The sequence below is a fragment of the Pinus tabuliformis genome, chromosome 2_2 (genome assembly GCF_031772625.1).
Source record: "Pinus tabuliformis cultivar Carrire ecotype Pingquan chromosome 2_2, CPIR1, whole genome shotgun sequence".
Lineage (NCBI taxonomy): Eukaryota > Viridiplantae > Streptophyta > Pinopsida > Pinales > Pinaceae > Pinus > Pinus tabuliformis.
The window spans coordinates 190,523,562-190,545,289 of record NC_142300.1 but is presented as its reverse complement, the minus strand read 5'-3'; the positions used below and the strand labels follow the sequence as shown (position 1 = coordinate 190,545,289).

Below are 21,728 nucleotides of genomic sequence, written 5' to 3'. Positions count from 1 at the left end.
AGGAGGCCATACTAGCCGCAATGTACTCTGCCTTGGCGGTGCTCAAAGCCATTGACTTTTGCTTCCTGCTCATCCAGGATATCGAGGCAGATCCCAAAGAGAAACAACACCCTGAAGTGCTCTTTCGGTCCACCACACTGCCTGCCCAATCAGCATCGGTATATCCAAGTAGTCTCACATCTCCAGCAGTGTATCTCAACCTATGAGTGATCGTGCCACGAAGATATCTCAATAGATTCTTGGCACCAATCCAATGTGAGTGGTGAGGCTCAACCATATGTTGACTCAATGTGTTGACTTCAAAGCATATATTCGGACAGGAGTTCACCAAGAACATCAATGCTCCGACGAGTTGACGATACTCGATAACATTTCCTAAAGCAGGTTCGACATCACTACCGCTTAACTTCTTGAAGTCAACCTCCATCGAGGTAGTTACGGGCTTGTAGTCCACGATGCCGAATCTCTCCAATATCTTCACCACATAATTTCCTTGAGATAGGGAAATCTCCCCCGACTTCTGCCAAACTTCTAGTCCTAGGAAATAGTGCATCAGTCCTAGGTCCTTCATCTCAAACTCAGAAGCCAACTCCTTCTTACATTTGTGAATGAGAGGGTCTGCCCCTGTTAGAAAAAGGTCATCAACGTACAACACCAGTATGAGAGGATTGTCATCTTCAACCTTAAAGTAAAGGTTAGGGTTGACTTCACTCCTAGTGAATCCCAGCTTCAAAATCCCAGCTTCATCAAATAGCTATCGATCCTTTCATACCATGCTCGGGGTGCTTAGTTCAGCCCATAGAGGGCCTTCTTCAACCTGCACACATGAGATTCTCGATCATGAATCTCAAATCCTTCGGGTTGCTCCACATAGACTTCCTCTTTGATCGAACCATGCAAGAACACAGTCTTGACATCCATTTGATATAGGTTCCATCCTTGCGAAGCAGCAAGGGCTATGATCGAGCAGATGGTGGTATATCGGGCAACAGGTGCAAATATCTCGTCATATTCTATACCTTCCTTCTGAGAGAAGCCACGAGCGATAAAACGAGCCTTGTACTTTTCCGCACTTCCATCAACTGCATGCTTTATCTTGTAAAGCCATTTCGAAGTGACCAATGCTTTGTCTTGGGGTCTGGGGACCACATCCCAAACATCGTTTTTCATGATGGACTCATATTCCTCAGTCATAGCATCCTTCCATACTTGATGCTTGACAACTTCTGTGAATGACGAAGGCTCATTTTGGATGATCGTGCTCATGATGGTCAGGTATCCCTGATACCTGTTCGGCTTCTTTCACGAAAGGTTCCTTTGGGTGCAATGTGCCTTTGGGTGCAATGTGTCCTTCGACATCATCAAGTGTCCCCCTAAGTCATGAAGGCCTCTTCCTAGAAGAAGAAGGCTCTTGCAGAGGAGTATCAATAGGATCCATAGGTTCTTCCACATCGGGCATTGTCTCATCTTCCTTTTCCTTCGGTTCTTTAGTGTCAACTTCTTTAGATCCTCTTAGAGTAGGAAGATTGTCTACTTTGCTAAGAGCCATATCTTCATCAAAGGTGATGTCATGGCTAATTTCGACTTCCCTTTGACCAACCACATAGATTCTATAGCCCTTGGTATTTTTGCTATAGCCCACGAAGATTCCTTTATTTCCAGATGCACCCAATTTATTCCTTTTCTCCTTCGGCACATGAAAATATACAGGACTTCCAAAAATTCTAAAATGAGATACGTTAGGTTTCTTACCAGTGAACATTTCTTTGGGAGTCTAGGAACCCAATGCTTGATGAGGGCATCGGTTTTGTACATATACAGCGGTATTTGTAGCTTCGACCCATAGAAACTTCGAAAGTGTTTGATCATGGAGCATAGCACGGATAGCTTCCACAATCGTATGGTTCTTCCTTTCCTCCACACCATTCTGCGCAGGAGTATATGGTGTAGTAGTCTGCCTCTTAATGCCAGCCTCTTTGCAAAAGTCATGAAACTCATTGGATTCATATTCAATCCCATTATTAGTCCTTAAGATCTTGATCTTCTTTTCGGTTTGATTCTCGATCAAGGCTTTGAAGTGGCGAAACCAGGAGAACAATTCATCTTTCTTTTTCAAGAAGTATATCCAAGTCTTGCGAGAATAATCATCTATAAAAGTGAAGTAATATAAATATCCTCCCAAGGAGTTCACAGGCATCATACGGATATGTCTTAGTGAACCAACTGCAATATATCGGAGGTCTTGCATTGGCTTGAGGGGAATGGTCCCCTATTGAGCTTTCCTTCGGCACATCCTGGACATACACCTTCTTGCTCTAATCTGAACTCAGGCATCCCGGTCACCATTTTTCTCACATCGGGTAGAGCTTTATAATGAAGGTGAGCAAACATTCGATGCCATAGTTCGAACTGAAGAGATGTGTCACAAGACATGACACCCAGCGGACTTCCTCCGACCTGATATAATGAATCAACTCGAAACCCAAGAGTAAAAGCATCTTTAAAGTTCTTTTTCCATACACGTACCTTGCCATCGCTGAAGGCCACCTTGTAGCCTTTGTCTTCCATTGCCGAAATGGACACCAGGTTCTTTTTGAGATTAGGTACATATAATACATCTTGTAAATGGATTGTATTTCCCTGATTCAATTGAAGAGTGACATTCCCTACGCCTTTCACGGGATATTTTGAATTGTCCCCAAGAACAATTTCCAGGTTGGTCTCCTTCTCTACCAGATTAGAGAGAGCTTCTTTGTAACCAGTGAAGTGCCTTGAGGCACCACTATCAATAAGCCAATTTCCCAACAAGTTCAGGGTAGTAGTAGTAGAGAGAGTCGCTGGTAGATAATATTCATCTTGCTTATTGTCAACAACATTAGATTCATACTTGGAGTCTCTTGCCTTCTTGAAGGGTCATCCTCTTCCTTGATTTCCGGCGTTTCTTTTACCTCTGCCATTTGACCTGCGATTCCTTTGATTGCCTGGATAGTAATTTTGATCATCGTCCCGGTGTGAGTCCCTTTTATCAGGGCACTCCCTCGCATAGTGGCCCGTTTTATTGCAATTGTAACATCGTCCTTTTCTTCCACTCTTTGGTCCAGCCTTTCCTTTGAATTTAGCCCCGGAATTGTTTCTTCTTTTAGCATGAGAAGAAAAGGCAGAGGGATGACCTTTAAGTACGAACATTTCTTGCTCTTCCATCCTTGTTTCATCTTGAATGCATCTGGCCATCAATTCCTCAAATCCAGGAATTACGTTATTGTTGAGAAGAGTAGTCTTGAATATATACTGTTCAGGTGGCAGTCCTCCAAGAGTTGTGAGTGTCATTTCCCTATCAGGAATTACTTCCCCAATAGATAGGAGATCATTCTTGATCTCGGTGATCCTTAAGAAATATGCTTGCATACTCTCATCTTTTCCCTTCTTAATTTCCTTCACCTTATTTCTAAGGAACAAAACTTGATTTGCATCATTAACTTTAAATAAACTCACTAGTCTATCGTAGATTTCCTTGGAGGTGGTCAGCTCGGAAACATAGGCCACCACGCGCTTGTCGATAGAGTCTCGGATGATCTTCCTTGCTTTGACTTCTCCCTTGGTCCATTTGTTCCTAGCAGTGACAGATGCATTTGATGGAGGCTCAACAATCCTGCCTCTCACATGGTCCAACACTTCTTCCTCTTCTAATGTTAGATCGAGAGACATCTTCCATCCGTGATAGTCAGACTTCTCACGGAGTTTGTCTTTAGCAGGGAAGTGTGCTAAGGACCCCATGACTTCTTTAAGATAGCTTTAATAGCCTTCGGTGATTGCTCTTGCTCTTGCTCAGGCTTTGTGTTCACCTCAGCTATGATATCATGTTAAATTATGGTATGTTGTATGCTTAGAGCAGTTTACATCTTTTACTTTTATTAGCCACTGATTAGCAATCACAACATAAACTAAAATGCATATAGAACATGAAATGATCGACAGAAAACTAGCCAAGACAAGAGACATAAGATGTGGCAGCTAGCGAGGGACAAACCCCAATGCGGGGAAACCCTTTGATCAAATCTTCTTTTATCTTCAATAGCTCAGCAACGAGAAATAGTACAATGTAGAATTCTGAAATTTTATAATAGCGTCAGCAAAACCCTAACCAGCAAAGTCAAAGCTGGTCAAATAGGTCAGATTTGACCTCCAATCAGCTTGGTCAATATCCTAGTCAACTCAGCTTCCAATAGCGAGAAGAGTCAACCCAAAACAGTTCAAAATTACAGTCAAACTTCAGTTAACGCTGGATAGATCTGCGGTCAACCTTTTGACAGTCAACGTTGGTCAAACCTGAGGTCAGATCACCTCGGTTTGCGTGCCAAAATTTGCGGCCTGCCAAGGAGAAGTAGCCACACCTAATCCGCAATCAAAGAGGAGTCCACGCTGGTCAATGCTGGTCAAAGTACCTTCCTGCAGCCTTGGTCAAACTTGGTCAATGCAACCCTAATCAGAAATCTGCGTCTTCCTTTTTCAATCACACATGTGAGAGAGAGAGGCTCATCTAATGCATAGGAGAGAGCTAAGATGAGTGATTAGATGAGTTGCAAATGGCTCAACTTCTATTCTATTTATATGAAATGTTGGGCATGTGTGCCACACACTTAATTGCTAGCCGACCTTGACAATTTGTCAAGTAATTAGAAATAAATTCATATCTCCATAAATACTTGTTGGAATCGGATGATCTTTAGATCAATTCTACACCTCTCGACGAGAGGAATCTAGGAAAAATATTAGCAGCCATATATAAGGTGACCCACATGGAGTTTGGCCCTAGTTGCCAATTTTGACAGAGATAGTACATTTACAACAGAAGTCAACACTTTGACTTATCTAGATAAGAGCATAGATCATCTCTAACAAGATGATAAATGAGATCAGTTGAAGACATGCTGCTTCAACTAATTCTCCAAGGCGACTCCTTCACCTATCATTGTGCTGCATCTCATCATCATGCTGCACCTCATCGTGCTGCACCATGCTGCACATGTTTGCTGTCCCGTTGATCCATGGCTGCACTATGTCATGGCTGTCCCGTTGTGCTTTGTCATACCATAACAGCACCATGAATTTGTTGCACTAAATACTAGCTGTCCCATGTTGTACCATTGTACCATTGCTGTCCCATTGTGCACTATATGCCATTGACCATTGCTGTCCCATTGCTGTATCATTGCAGCACCATGTAGCATTGCTGTCCCACTGCTGCACCATACTTCTTGCTGTCCATACTGCTGCACCATTGCTGCACCATACATCTTGCTGTCCATACATCTTGCTTTCCATACATCTGCACCATTGCTGCACCATACATCTTGCTGTCATATACTATGCTGTCTATAATGTTACAACATTCATCATAAGACTTGGATCTATCATTCATGACTGTGATTCAATCCAAACAGCAGATAGAGCATCCTTATTTAGAACAACGTTAAGGATAGCTGAAGGTGTGGCTTCTTTATCTCAGCGTTTACATGTGAGAGCATTCCTTCCATGACAACAATGGTATTCCTTTCATGACTGCGTATAGGATAAGGGCTTTTCCTTTCATGACAGCAAGGGCATTCCATGTGTAGAGCACTTCTTCTAGGACAACGTTTAGGTGCCATCTCCATTAGGCAGCGTAGCAACTAGGTTTAGGGCATCTCTTCTCCTTAGACCTACGGCTAGGGTTTCTGCCTTCATTTCCATGGCTGTGTATTTAGGGCATCTCCATAACTGCAGTTAGGGTCACCCTTGGGACAACGTATTAGGTGAGGGCTGTCTTCCTTGACAGTGTAGAGGTTAGGGCTGTTTTCTTCACAATATGACAACGTCCTAGATCTAGGTCATGCGTAGAGCTGCTAGGGCATCATCTAGGATTGTGTTTAGGGCATCTTCTAGGACAACATTTATCCCTTAGAGATTCTTATTTCCACTAAAACCCAAAACAAGTGGAGAAGAAGAAATCTCAAGAGAGGTGTGTGTACAAATGACTTGCAAAGCACTTGTATTTATACCAAAATGTGGAGCACAAGTGGGGGCAATTTAGTTGCTGGCCAACCTTGACGAATTGTCCCATAACACAAATAAATTTATATCTCCATGAATACTTATCGGAATCAGATGATCTTTAGATCAATCCTACACCTCTCGATGAGAGGGATCCAAGAAAAATATCCGCTGCCATTAATAAGATGACCCACATTGATTTTGGCCCCAGTGGCCAATTTTAACACTCAACCTTTGAAAAGAAGGGAAAGGTGTGCAATAGGGGTTTTCCTGAAGATAAATTTGTGGAGGCCGAAACTTGGGAGAGAGAAGTCAAGTTTTCAATGCAAGCTGAGATTGTAAAGAGAGGCCAAGTTATCTAGCCAGGTCCACGTGGAGGAAGGGAGATTGTGTTTCCCAATGCGCAGGTCATACATGTGGAGGCGGATTTTATACAACTGAATGGCGATTTTTGCTAGGGCTGAGTATTTTCCAGGAGGGTTGAATTTCCAAACTCCAAATTTCTCTAGAGTCAGAAAATCTAGTGGGGCGAAGTTCAGATTCAAAGTGAGTTGTATTTTCTGTATATTTCTCTATGCATCAAGGCCCTCATTTTCTAGATTTAATAAAGTGAATGAAGATTTGTTTGGGAAGCATTTTCTGCTATTTCTGTGTTTGATGTTCCTATTTTATTTCCATTGCAATTTATTTCTGAAAGTTAAAAATACTAGTGTATTTATTTTCCAGGAAGTTTTAGAGTTTTATTTGAGTAAAATAATTTTTGGATATAGAATAATTTTGGAAGAAAAGTAACTTGGACCTGTTATTAAAATTAACATGGTGAATTCAAGTTCAGATACTGCATATCAGAAGATAGTATCAACCTTGCAAACAGATAGAGACTAGATCTAATATCTTGGCAACATGAATATAGTGAACTTCAAATAGAAATTTTGAGTTGTAGTCACTATCTTCTCATTCACGCAATAGAAAAACCACACCAAATAGAAATTTTGAGTTGTAGTCACTATCTTCTCATTCACACAATAGAAAAACCACACTATACTCCAGGATTACAATGGTTTCTCACAATCCTTAGGCACTCTTTTGGGTATAATCACTCTACTCAAGCTTACTTTATATAACTGTGCCTTCCTTTACTAAATCAAACTTGATAAGAGAGGGAAGAGCGGTTACAAAAGTAATTGCTAATAATAAGAATCATCCAACACTTGTAACAAGGAATCTTTCCTCAAGGGATGAACACTACTAAGCATGTGTAACTCCTATCATAATGTGTAAGAGGAATCTATCATGATTGTAATAGAATATGTAATAACCTTACATTAACTAAAAATAGAAGATGCAAAGCATCATAAATGTAAGAAATCTGTCATAGGGGTTTAAGAGTATCTCTACTCTGTGGCAAACCAGTCTTGCAAGAATTTGCTCCAACATTTTTGTGCGTTCTTTCTAAGATAACAACTCAAAGCAACCAAAAAATAACAAAAAAGATGTCTCTTGTTCAATGTTTCTGTCTCTACTACATGGTCTAGGGTTTATGTGTTTGGGTTCACCACTCTATTGAATTTTCTACAAGATGAGTAGTAGAAAACAATTTTCCGATCTGGAAATTACTACCTAATGACCTTCAATCAATTTATCTCGTGCCATTGATATCATTGAGAAATTATACACTGAAAATATCGATAGTAAATGTAGCAGAAATAGTAAAGATCATAAAAAAATTGCTATGCACAATAGAGAGAATATTTTTACCCTGGGCAACCAAACCTTGGGAAAAGACTCAACAACTTTTCTTTAGGAGAAATTATTCTTCAACAAGGTTTACAAATCCAATTTGTATAGAAATCTATGCCAAGTACATATCCAAATACCAGTAAAAAACTAGTCAAAATAGCAATAAGTCAACGTTGGTCAAACCAAATAAAATTCTCAAAAGTCAATGTTGGTCAAATTGTCAGCTTGTGGTCAAACTTCAGCCCTGCGGCTCCTGCGGTCAACTATGGTCAACTGCAGTCAAATTTCTGTGCCCATGTGACCTTCCTATAGCTCGGTTAACTTTGGTTAAACTCAACCCAAAATAGTTTAGTTAGCTCGGGTCAAAGTTGCGTGGTGGAGAAAATGAGATGTGACATCATCTATATATAATAGTCAAATGGGGGTAAATTAACCCAAGGGACACACCCTTTCATGAACTGGGCCAACTTGTCTTCCTGGGGTGACTTGGTGCCCCAAAAAATAAATTTTAATTTTAATTTTCTTAGGCTGACTTGGAGACCTCTTTGGGATGTGAGAATACCTCTCGATGCTACACAACAAATCAACATTCCCTCTTTGCGAGGGAGGTATTCTCCTTAAATGCAACAAATTTCCCCTCACTTGAAATTTCTCCTCCATAAGAAAAGTTCATGAGCTTGCTATGTTGATGGATGTCTATAGATCACTCCATCATGGAGTGCAATGTGAGTGTCTTGGACCATTTACCCTTGTTCAAATCTGCATGGCCCGACCAAAGTCCTTCATGGATTCTCAGGTAAATGTGTCAATCTCCTCTGGTCAAATCAACATGACCCAACCAAAGTCCTTCGTGGCTTCTTAGGAGGGATATGCCCGTTAACCATTCACCCCTTTCCAAATCAACATGGCCCAACCAAAGTCCTTTATGGATTCTCAGGTGAATTTCATATATCTTCTTTTGTCGAATCAATGTGACCCAGCCAAGTCCTTCTAACTTCTTAGGAGAAGATCTGTTCAATCCTACAATTTCTCTGGGCCATTCACCCCTTGTCAAATCAGCATGGCCCAACCAAAGTCCTTCATGGCTGCTCGGGTGAATGTATCCATCTCCCCTGGACAAATTAGCATGACCCAGCCATTTCCTTTATGACTTCTCAAGAGATGGCTTTCTCGATCTTGCAAAGACATCAACACTCCCTCTCAACGAGGGAGCCATTTTGCATCACGCCAAGCTTGTTCCTGAAGTATACAAACTTTGCTCTAGACAGAGGCTTGGTGAGAATGTCTGCAATCTGCTCCTATGTGGATATGCACTGGCTATAATGTACTCCACCGCTATATTGAGTGCAACACCTTGAGGTGCTCTTTTTTTCCTCTACACTGCCGACCCAATCTAAATCAGTTTATCCTTGCAACATCACTTCACCACATGAGACATATCTCAAAGCATATCCTATTGTACCATCCAGGTACCTCAACACATGCTTCATTGAATGCCTTGGCTCAACCATAAACTAGTTCGCTTCCTTCACTAGATCCATCACCACAACTACTTTCGATCACCCTAACTGGGTGCTCCCTTTGACATTGAATCAAATCCTCCTGTAGCAATACCAGTTGCCCCCTTTGCCACTGTTGCTCCCTCTGTCACTGAAGCGTATCCTGTTGTCTGACATGGTATCCTCATAGAAGGCATACTGCTCCTAAAGACCCTTGCGTGTTTGAGCATCTAGTCTGACAATCTCAACCCATGACATCTTCTTGGAAGGCTCCTCCTTCCATTCAGCATGACTATCTGCTTCCTTGGAACTGGAAGCTCTCCAAGGAAGCTCTTTCTATCATTTGACACGGTCATGGATGTCCTAACAATCTGTACAATCCTTCGTCTCAAACATCAATCATTCCTACTGAGTTATGCTCAAGCTCTTAGGCCATACAAGAACCTGAATTTCTCATGACTAGAGCAGAAATATCCTCATAGTGCACTCCCTCTTTCTAGGAGAACCCTCTTACCACAAACTTTGCTTTGTACTTCTCAATGTTGCCATATATTGCATGAATCATTGCATTAGCAGTCTCTAGAATTCTTTCTTTCTGCAAAACTCCACTCAAGAAGCCATGGAAGAAAAAAAAATTATAACCAAGCAAAATACGGAGAAGACGCTGACCAAAAAATAATAATAATAATAATAATAATAATAATAATCAAGAAAAATATGAAGTACTGAGCACTTGATTAAGGAAGAAACTATTGAGGATTGTCAACTCCCTCTCTGACAAATCTGTAAGAGAAACTTCAAAACATGTCATGTGCCTAGAGGGACAACTATCCATAAACATTACTGATAGTAGATCCTAAAGGAAGAAATCCTGTGTGTTAAAATTGGCAACTAGGGCCAAACTCCATGTGGGTCATCTTATTTATGGCAGTTGATATTTTTCTTGGATCCCTCTCATCGAGAGATGTAGGATTGATCTAAAGATCATCCGATTCCGATAAATATTCATGGAGTTATGAATTTATTTGTGTTATAAGACAATTCATCAAGGTCGGCCAGCAACCAAATAAACCCCACATGTGCTCAACGTTTTAGTATAAATAGAGGTGGCCTTCAAGTCATTTTGACACACTCACACTCTTGTGATCTCTCTCTTCATTTTGTTTTGGGTTTTGATGAAGGAGAGATCTAGAGGGAGTGCCCTAGGCTCTACGGCCCTAATGAAGAAGCCTTAATGCAGTCATGGAGGAGACTTCTATAGCGCAGAAAGGAGTAATTATAACTGCCCTAAACGTAGGTCTAGAAGAGACCCTAAGCAGCTGTCCTTAAAAGCCCTAAACTTGTCCTAGGAAAAGACATCTAACCGCAGAGAAAGGAGGGTCATGTTGTGCCCTAGCCGTAGAGAATAGAAGGACTAACGCAACACTATAGATGCAGATGAATGATGTATAAAGGAGGCCTCAACGTGCCCTAGCCGCAGCCAAGGATGAGGCCTAATTATACGTGGAAGACAGGCCCTAAACGCTGATGTATGAGGCTAAATCTGCAGTTTAGTTTGTGCCCTAGTCACTGTCTAGGTGTGCCCTAACCGCAGGCCTTATGCCGCAGCAATAAGGATTGTTTTAGGATCATTTGGAAGAGTGCTGGGCTGCCGCAGTCAAGAGGAGACTTGATATAGCAAGCCGCAACAAACAGAGGAAGGCCGAAGTTGTTGATGAGGGATAGACTGCCCAAAAAATGTAGTATAGGGTGTCCTCTCTTAGAAGGGCAGTTGCAGTAAAGGAGGGAACTTCTGGGCAGATTGAAGGGTTGTTGGAAGTACCCTAACCAGTCCAAGATTGCTGTCGTCAAGGACCCTAGAACTGTGAGTTGAAGAAAGTGTTAAGGGCTGCCATATGCCCAGAACAACAGTGTTTTGGGCATGATTGTTAGGTATAGCTGTTACAACAGTAAAACTAGGACAACTAGGCAATGGTACATACATATTTAGAGCAACGTAAGTATGTTGGGACAACAACAATGTTGGGTTGCTGGGATAACAAGCCGTGATGGGACAACAGTACTAGCAGCAATGATATTGTGCCACAATGTTCAATGGGACAGCACAATGATGAGGCAGTGGCACAATGGGACAACAATGACATTGTGCAATAGTGGCACAATGGGACAACAAGCATGGACAACATGGTGCAACATGGCAAGCATGGTGCAGCATGGCAAGCATGGACAACATGGATAGCTGTGGCAAGCACATGAGACATGGTTCAACAATGGCACATGGGACAACAGTGCAGCATAGGGTGCAACATGGTGCAGCACGATGAGGTGTAGCATGATGACGAGACGCATCACAATGATAGGTGAAGGAGTCACCTTGGAGAATCAGTTGAAGCAGCATGTCTTCAACTGATCTCATGTATCATCTTCTTAGAGATGATCTATGCTCTTATCTAGATAAGTCAGAGTGTTGACTTCTGTTGTAAATGTACTATCTCTCTCTCTCTCTGCTGAACTATTGAAGAACATATAAGAAGAATTGATCAAGGGTTTGCCCACATTGGGGTTTGTCCCTGGCTAGCGCCACATCTTGTGTCCTCTTGTCTTGGCTTGCTTGTCTTCAACGATTTATGTTTATGTTCTATCTGCAGTTTACTTTAATGCTAATGTGATTGCTAATCTGGGAAAGATATTGAACTAACTGTGAAAATCGAAATAAATTGCTTTAAGCATAGAACATACCTAAAATTAACATGGTATCAGAGTTGAGGTGAAGACAAAGCCCAAGCAAGAGTGAAAGAGTGGTCACCGATGATAGTTGGGAAAGAACAAAAGGATCAGTGGATTCCTCATCCCTCTTCAAATTCGCCAAGGGTGAAGTCGAAGCAAAGAACATTATCAGAATGGCACAACGGAAGCTTCTGATGGCCTACCTAAAGACCACTTCATTAGGAAGTTTGGATCTAATGGTGGAAAGAAAGACAGATGCCTTGTTAGTAATAAGTTCGGGCACTATGCGAAGGAGTGTTTGAATGGCAGGGACACATCTCTTGATGAAGATAACAATCATTCCAAGGACATCTTCAATGATTGAGGGAATGACAGGTAATGCAGGTCATCAAGGAAACAACCGACTCTTCAAGAAAGCAAGGAACCCTAGGTATGAAGAATCAAATGTTGTTTCTAATAAGATAAAGAAGCGTTATCTTGTATTGGTCCTCTCCTTCCAATTCTTTGGGAATCTAGCTTATTGATTGTAGTGCTTCAAGGCACTTCGTTGGATAGAAGGGTGATCTCTCTAATTTAGTAGAGATGGAAACAATCGTGGGATTATACTTGGAGCTGATGCCAGCTATCCTAGGAAGGGTGTAGGGAATGTTACCCCTAAATTGAATGAGGGTAACTCGATTAATTTACGAGAATCTCTTTATGTACCTGATCAAAAGAAGAACCTGGTGTCCATTTCAACAATGGAAGTCAAAGGTTTGAGGGTGGCATTCATCGATGGAAAGGTACGTGTTTGAAAATAGAATTTTCTAAGATGCTTTTACTCATGGGTTCAGGGTTGGAAATTTGTATCAAGTTGCAGGATGGTCCATTGGGGACCATGTCAGTTTTCACATCTCATCTATAGCACTGGAGGTCTACTTATTATGGGGCCCTACCTGATGTGAGTTAGATGGTGACAGAGATGCCTGAATTCAAGAAGAGCATGAAGGTGCATATCTGAGATGTACCGAAGGAAAATCTTACATGGGGACCATTCCCCTCATGTAACATGTTCACAGGTCTGAAACAACCCGAGGGGTTTGAGATTCATGATCGGGAATCTCATGTGTGCAGGTGGAAGAAAGACCTCTATGGCTTGAAGCAAAACACCCCGGTGTAGTATGAGAGGATTGATAGCTATCTGATGAAGCTAAGATTCACTAGGAGTGTAGCTGATCCAAACCATTGCTTGAAGGTTGTGGATGATAAACCTCTCATACCGGCACCTTCTGAGGATGATCTATTTCTGACAGGTGCAGACCCTCTCATTTGCAGAAGTAAGAGGGAGTTGGATTCCGGATGTGGAATGGTAAACTGCAATCCTGTGACTACCTCGAGGATCTTAACTTTCAGAAATCATATGGTAGTGATGACGGACCAGATTTGGGAAATGCCTCTGAGTTTCATAAACTCATTCACGTTGATGTTCTTAGTGAACTTTCGTTCAGACATATGTTTTGCAGTTAGCATGATGAGCTCATATATGGTTGAGCCTCACTGGACTGGTGCCAAGAATCTTCTGAGATATCTTTGGGGCACAATCTCTCATGGATTGAGATACACTGCCGGAAATGTGAAGTTGCATGATTTTTCGAATGCTGACTGGGCAGGCAATGTGGAGGATTGCAAGAGCACTTCTGAGTGCTGGTGCTCTTTGGATTCTGCTTTGATATTATGGATGAGTAGGAAGCAGAAGTCGGTTGCTATAAGCACCGCTGAGACCGAATACATAGCTATGAGTATGATCTCGTGTGAAGCTACCTGGTTGTGGAATCTCTTCAGCGAGCTGTTTGTACACATGATGGATACCACTGTGATCCTCTATGACAACCAGGAGGGATTTGATTGTTGAGGAATCCCGTATTCTATGATTGCTCCAACAGATAGACATCAAATACCACCTTATCTGGGATATGGTACATCGATGAGCGAGGTGGCTCCATCGCATTGAGACTGATGTACAGGTTGCAGACATTTTGTCAAAGCCCCGAGGAAAGGTCAAATTTGTGACTTTCCCGAACGACTTGGAGACGTTGAGAGATCCTCTTATGAGGGTCCTGCATGTTGCATGCATTGAGCTCTGGGAGATTCGGGGGGCTTGGGGTACTTATTGGAGCAACCAACGACCATAGGGCGACTCACCCTTCCCTAATGGTGCATTGTGTACAAGCTGAATGGCTCAGCCATCCCCTGTGATACCCCGAGGCGACTTAGGGACAGGATGAATGGTTCTCCTATCGAGGCATCCTACCCATGCAGTCTGGGACTCATGGGAAGTACCTCTCATCTGGCCAATGAGCAGGGAAATAGGGTTAGGGACCATAGTAGTACTATTGATGGACACATCGTTGTATCTACCGTACTCCCTATGCTAGGGTGACCTCCATTTATCTAGGATCAATGAAACTGATCTGGGATCAGTATGAGTGGTTTGAGACACTCTCTTATGATATTGATTTGGGATCAATAAAACTGATTTCGGGTCAGTAGAGAATGGTATGAGACATTCTCGATCAATTCTTCTTCTTCATGGTTCAACAGAGCAGAGCAGTGCAGGGCACAGATGGCAGAGATAGTACAATCGAACATATGGATCAGCGGATGGAGTTCTCCCTAGTTGAGAGGGAGTGTTAAAATTGGCAACTAGGGCCAAACTCCACGTGGGTCATCTTATTTATGGTAGCTGATATTTTTCTTGGATCCCTCTCATTGAGAGGTGTAGGATTGATCTAAAGATCATCCGATTTCGATAAATATTCATGGAGTTATGAATTTATTTGTGTTATAAGACAATTCATCAAGGTCGGCCAACAACTAAATAAACCCCACATGTGCTCAACATTTTAGTATAAATAGAGGTGGCCTTCAAGTTATTTTGACACACTCACACTCTTGTGATCTCTCTCTTCATTCTGTTTTGGGTTTTGATGAAGGAGAGATCTAGAGGGAGTGCCCTAGGCTCTACGACCCTAATGAAGAAGCCTTAACGTAGTCATGGAGGAGACTTCTATAGCGCAACAAAGAGAAGTTATAACTGCCCTAAATGTAGGTCTAGAAGAAACCCTAAGCAGCTGTCCTTAAAAGCCCTAAATGTTATCCTAGGAAAAGGCATCTAATCGTAGAGAAAGGAGGGTAATGTTGTGCCCTAGCTACAAAGAATAGAAGGACTAATGCAACAGTATAGACGCAGATGAATGATGTATAAAGGAGGCCTCAACATGCCCTAGCCGCAGCCAAGGATGAGGCCTAATTATATGTGGAAGACAGGCCCTAAACGCTGATGTATAAGGCTAAATCCGCAGTTCAATTTGTGCCCTAGTTACTATCCAGGTGTGCGCTAACCACAGGCCTTATGTTGCAACAATAAGGACTGTTTTAGGATTATTTGGAAGAGTGCTGGGTTGCCGCAGTCAGTAGGAGACTTGATATAGCAAGCCGCAACAAACCGAGGAAGGTCGATGTTGTTGATGAGGGATAGATTGCCCAGAAAATGCAGTATAGGGTCTCCTCCTCTCTTAGAAGGGTAGCTGTAGTAAAGGAGGGCACTTATGCGCAGATTGAAGGGTTGTTGGAAGTACCCTAACCAATCCAAGATTGTTGTAGTCAAGGACCTTAGAACTGTGAGCTGAAGAAAGTGTTAAGGGCTGCCATATGCCCAGAACAACAGTGTTTTGGGCATGACTGTTAGGTACAGTTGTTACAACAGTAAAACTAGGATAGCTAGGCAATGGTACATACATATTTAGAGCAACGTAAGTATGTTGGGACAACAACAATGTTGGGTTGCTAGGATAACAAGCCGTGATGGGACAACAATACTAGCAACAATGATATTGTGCCACAATGTTCAATGGGACAGCACAATGATGAGGCAATTGCAGAATGGGACAACAATGACATTGTGCAGCAGTGGCACAATGGGACAACAATGACATTGTGTAGCAGTGGCACAATGGGACAACAAGCATGGATAGCATGGTGCAACATGGCAAGCATGGACAACATGGATCACTGTGGCAAGCACATGAGACATGGTTCAACAATGGCACATGGGACAGCAGTGCAGCATAGGGTGCAACATGGTGCAACACGATGAGGTGCAACACGATGAGGAGATGCAACACAATGATAGGTGAAGGAGTCACCTTGGAGAATTAGTTGAAGCAACATGTCTTGAACTGATCTCATGTATCATCTTCTTAGAGATGATCTATGCTCTTATCTAGATAATTCAAAGTGTTGAATTCTGTTGTAAATGTACTATCTCTGTCTCTCTCTTTGCTGAACTATTGAAGAACATATAAGAAGAATTGATCAAGGGTTCCCCACATTGGGGTTTGTCCCTGGCTAGCACCACATCTTGTGTCCTTTTGTCTTGGCTTGTCTTCAGCGATTTATGTTTATGTTCTATCTGCAGTTTACTTTAACGCTGATGTGATTGCTAATTTGGAAAAGATATTGAGCTAATTGTGAAAATTGAAATAAATTGCTCTAAGCATAGAACATACCTAAAATTAACACTTTGACTTCTTCTAAGGTGGATGCTCAAGATCATCATCATCATCAACATTGGTTGTTGATTCATGCTGCTTTTCCTTCCTTTTATTCTCACGATATTGGGAGGCATAGTGTCCAAAATCATGACAAATGAAGCACTTGACCTTTGACATATCCTTATTCTTCTGATCCCCAGTGAGTCTTCTGCCCGTATTCTTCTTATCTAACTTTTCAAAGTTTCATCTTCCTTTTTCTTTCCTTGTATGTGTTGCAAGAGCTTGAGTTTCTTCATCTTGTGGATTTTGCAAGCTATTCCTGGACAACAATTTGGTCTCCTCTTGGACACAGTCAATCCATAACTTATCAAACTTAGGCAAATTTTCTCGTGCACAGATTCTCCAAATAAATGGTTCCCATTAGGAAGGAAATCCATTGAGAGTCACTGTAACTAGCTCTATATCATCAATGTTATTTCCAATGGCTACAAGCTTATCTCCAATCTAGGAGACTCACATAAGACACGAGACAACAAAATCTGATCTAGTCATCACGACATTATGGAGATGATTTCTCAAGGTTAACTTCCTGTTAGTGTTGTTGTTGTTGAAATTGTAGCTTGGAAGATACTCCCAAAAATTGGGGTACTAGGTTTGTGTGGAGTTGACCAACAAAAATGAGTTTTTTTTTTTTCAATCGATAAAAATATTGCTTATTGCAATCAACCATTAATTATCCAATGTATTTAATTCTGAGCAAAATTATTAAATTGCAAATACTAAATAAAAACATGCTTGCAATATTCACAAAAACAAATTATGGAAACTATGATAGAAAACCAATCACAAAATGGACATAATATTTTTGGACAAAACGCCCTTGGAAAAACCCCGAAGGGAAAACCAGTTCTTCAAATTTGAGGGTTTTAATATTATTCAACAAATTTTGCAATTGATAAATTTTACAACACTGCTTGCCAAACCCTGACAAAGCGCTAGCTCAATATTTCTTCACTTCCCAAGGCGATCTAACCACTGGCAGGCTCAAAACCTCCCTCTTCAACCTGACACAACCTTTCCTGCAGTTTGCACCGTGAATTCCTACAATCTGCCTTTCCTGCAATTCACTCTGCAATTGGAAATCTCAATATGCTAAATTAGTGACTCGTACGACCTCTCTTTGCCATCTTGAATGACCTCTCCTATCTGCAGAATAACTCTGGGAGAATTCCTCCTCTGGATCTTGAAAACTGGAAGAATACTTATGAAAGAAAACTCCGGCAGTATTTACTATTTCAACTACTATTGAAATCCTCATTGGTGTCAAAGCCCACACTATCACTGCATCCTCTTCGCTACAATGAATGATCTCCAAGACTGCTCATTGATATCCTTTATAATCTCTCGTCCAAGATCTAGATATGAAATGATCTAATCGATGGCTAAGATCACTTAGAAACTTTACTAAAAGTCTCTAGAGGAAAATCGACCATGTCTCAATTATTACTAATTAATTAATCTATTTCCTTAAGTTAAAACTTAGGAAAATAATTAAAACTGATTAATTAATTTAATTAAGACATTTATATTCAACGTAATAACTTGGTCTTGGAGTTATTTTCTGCTCTCGTGTTCCTAGCCTCACTGACACCACCTGAGGCTAGAACACTTGTTCGAGATACATCAACCGACACTTTTGTGGGCAATGTACCCAAGGAGACACATACCTCTGATTTTATGTTGAAGGAGGTCGAGTCTGCTTAGGAACGGAGGCCAAATCTTTGTGTTGCTTTTGTGCCCTAGTTAGGGATCTGTGTAGGCCGAATTTGGGAGGAATAGACCATTGAATTCTCTGTTTTGATGTCTGTTCTGTTCTAACTTCTATGTATAAGGGAGGAGGGCCAAGCCCTGAAAAAGGCCTAGCGTGCCGCTATCTAGCCTAATGTGTAGGGCCACAAGGCTATAAGAAGTTCGCTGGTATTTCTGTGGCTAGGTTAAGCCCTAAAGGAGGCTGAAATTAACCTCAGACCTTGAGTGGGGGCAGCGAGTCATCTCAGGAAGGAAGAGAAGGCGGAGGACAGTGTGGAGGGTTGATGTATTGGAGTAGAATGATTGCTGAGCTAGTTTATTGAAGTCTGTCCAACAAAGGAGGGATTGTCATTGGACAACTGATAAAGGGCTAATTATACAGTGAATTGAAGAGGAAAATCTAATGTGAGAAAGCTATTGGTTGGAGCTGGTTATGCAAGTTATTTGAAGGGCTAAATACCTTGTGAGCATCTGGTGTGCCGAGACTTTAAAGGAGCAAATTTCTCTGTGAGAAAAAGAGGCAAAGGACTACTAGTTGTTAATGCCAAAAGAGGGCTGAAAGGACTGTTGTTGAAGGATCTACATCAACAAGTAGGTTTGTTATTTTTTTCATTGTTCTTGGGCAGATTGAGGATGAAAGGACAAACCTCAAGCACTAGTGTATTCTATATATACAAATGTTTTGTATCAGGGCCCTGTAAGGGCCATGATCCCTGGTACAGGAGCCTATGTTTTATTGAAGGACTAATAAAAACAAGTTTTGGGCTTACAAAATTTTGTGTACTTCGTTGATTCACTGCTGCTACATTTCTGCTGTGCAAAGTGCTTGAAGTTGTGTATTTCAGTGTGTTTATGATATATACCTGATCTGAAGTACTAGGGAAAATCAAGCATTGTACTTGCTTAAATTGCTACTTACAGCTTAATTGGTAGGGCTAAAATCTTATGGAATAATGACAGAGAACCCTGACTATTTCCTTTACGAAGTTTTGGGAGGTTTCCTTACAAAATAGTAGTTGGCCATCCAACTTTCCCTGTATCCGAGAGAATAAGAAATTGCAAGTGATTAGTTTAAAATATGAAAATGGAACAACTTTTTTCTTGGTTGAGTATGATGCTGAAATAATCCCTAGATAGCAAAAGTATACCAATAGTATGTTAAACGATATTTTATATACACCAACATGTGGAAAAAATAGATTATTTTAAATTACAATACAATACAAATTAAAAACACACAAATCCATGTTAGGAAAAATATCGAAATATAAAATGAACAAGCAAATCAATGTTGTGGGGGATGGAGGCCCAAAAATTGATGTATGGTATCGAGATGGCCATATATCCTTTCTAAGATATCTGGGAAGATACATAACAGCATACCTTCTCGCTGTCAATGCTTTGACTTGGATTACCATTATTGCTTTTTTGTGTGGTGGAAAAAAAATATATATATTAAGTTTGTCAGAAATGCAGCAGAATTTTGTATTGTTGCATGTGGCATTTATTTGTCAAGGATAGTCATGTTTTCTGGAGGGTCTTCTATACATGAATCCTTGAAAGTTGAGCCCTTCATTCTCAATGTTAAAGAGATAAACAGGTAGATATTAAAGTACTGTGGGAAAGCTTTCTTTGTGCTAGGCAGTAATGCCCAATCAATTTAATATCGTCTGGAGTTTGGACATTTCAATAGATATTATGAATAGTCTGCGTATCATCTGCACATCTCTACAAAATGCCGCGTAGAAAATGCCTTTTAGTTCCAGGTGCCTACCAATGGATACTCCTATGCCTGAATGAGCAAAAGTTTATACACAATGTTCTGCATGCTTCATTGCTTTTTTAGGTAATTTAACTGTTGAAAATTTACAGGGCCAGAGGTTTCTGTTCTCTTCTTTTAATTTGTGGTTTGGAGTTGGACATTTACTAAGGATGATTGATGATTGTATTATAATTTGAAACTTTTGAAGAACACACTAATAAAAGAACTATGATCTGAAATTTTTGATTTACCATCAGGTAGGACCATATGTTTCTTGGCAGTGTATTCAGGTTATTTCCTTCATGATACAAGTTCCATGTCCAAAAATTGGAAGCAAATTTCAATGCTGCCAAAACTCTTGTAGGCTGACTGCTAAATTTTGCCTAATTGTGCTTTTCAGCGGAATAATAGTTTTGTCACCATTGCAACATGACATGAAATTTGCATCATATCACTTCTGACTGACTTTTAATTTGCAGCACAACACTTGTCAGCTCCCAGCATGAGCTGGATCCAACTGAACAGGAATCTCATAATGCTATAATGGTTATGCTGAAATTTCCTGGCATCAAACAATAGAGTTTTTGAGCAACAAAATGTTGCAATGAAGGAACATTTAAATTATATCGCAAAGCTTCAGTCATTGTGAATAAATTTTCATTGAACAATACTCTATCAATTGGATGCCTTGAGATACTCTTGACTAAATTCAATCAACCAAGTATGATGCCATATCAGTTAGGTGAATGTGAAATAGATTTTGAGGAGGAAAACTGGGTAAAGAGATCAAATATGTGAGACGCGATATTTTCTGGAGTACTCATGGGCAGATATACCTTGTCTTTACCCTAGATGTGTTGATTTTAACTATATACATATTTGTAATACTTTGGGTTTTGACTCTATGTTTCCATTTGTTTTGCAGAAGAATAGTATTGAAGAGAGAACTTTACTTGGTAGGCTAGGGAAAACAACCGATATGGCTTCAGCCGTTGCCTTTCTAGCATCGAGTGATGCTTCATATATAACTGGAGAAACACTGGTGGTATCTGGAGGAATGCCATCAAGGCTCTAGATTGGCCCATGGGGTTTTTGGATCTATAGTATGTTCATGTCCCTTTGCATTCCATTCAACTTATTTTGCTCAGTTTTTCCTTATTGATTTTCAGAGAATTTAATCTTGAAATTATTGGGAAAGGTCAACCTTCCTGAAATCATTGGACGAATTGAACACAACATATGACAGTTCTAAAATTCGACATTCGTTGCTAGAATTTCCAACAAATGCTGTTCCACATTGCTACTCGTTGAGCGAGCTTGATTCATGATGCACAATGCAACAATTCAAATTATTATCCCAACTTTGGTATCAAATATTGATATTCAATAAGCAGCGACAATCATGGTGTTTGAATTCCCACGCCTGCTATCTGGTTTTTCTGTTGCACTGGGGGATCTAAAGACCATGGGCAAGGGAAACTAGTAGTATAGTTACAAAGATAAGGATAAAACAGGTTGAACACACACACACACACCTTTCTTAAATGATATGACCTCCAATGCTGGGCTCAAGTACCAAGGCATATACAGACTGCTGTTTTCATACACAGGCCAAATCAAACTAAAACA

The 21,728-nt window shown here is 40.8% G+C and overlaps 1 protein-coding gene across 3 annotated transcripts in view; it reads left to right on the top strand.

The window, feature by feature from the left end:
* Positions 1-21,499, top strand: part of LOC149192037 (tropinone reductase-like 3) — a 175,669-nt gene extending 154,170 nt beyond the window's left edge. For 2 of the 3 annotated variants that reach the window (XM_089404459.1, XM_089404458.1), the window contains one exon: positions 21,025-21,499. In XM_089404459.1, the coding sequence (XP_089260585.1) occupies positions 21,025-21,174 (150 nt within the window). In that variant the 3' untranslated portion in view covers positions 21,175-21,499. Of the gene's footprint in view, positions 1-20,578 lie in introns of all 3 variants that reach the window. The other variant, XM_089404460.1, reaches the window with a different exon arrangement.
* The last annotated feature ends 229 nt before the right edge of the window (positions 21,500-21,728 follow it).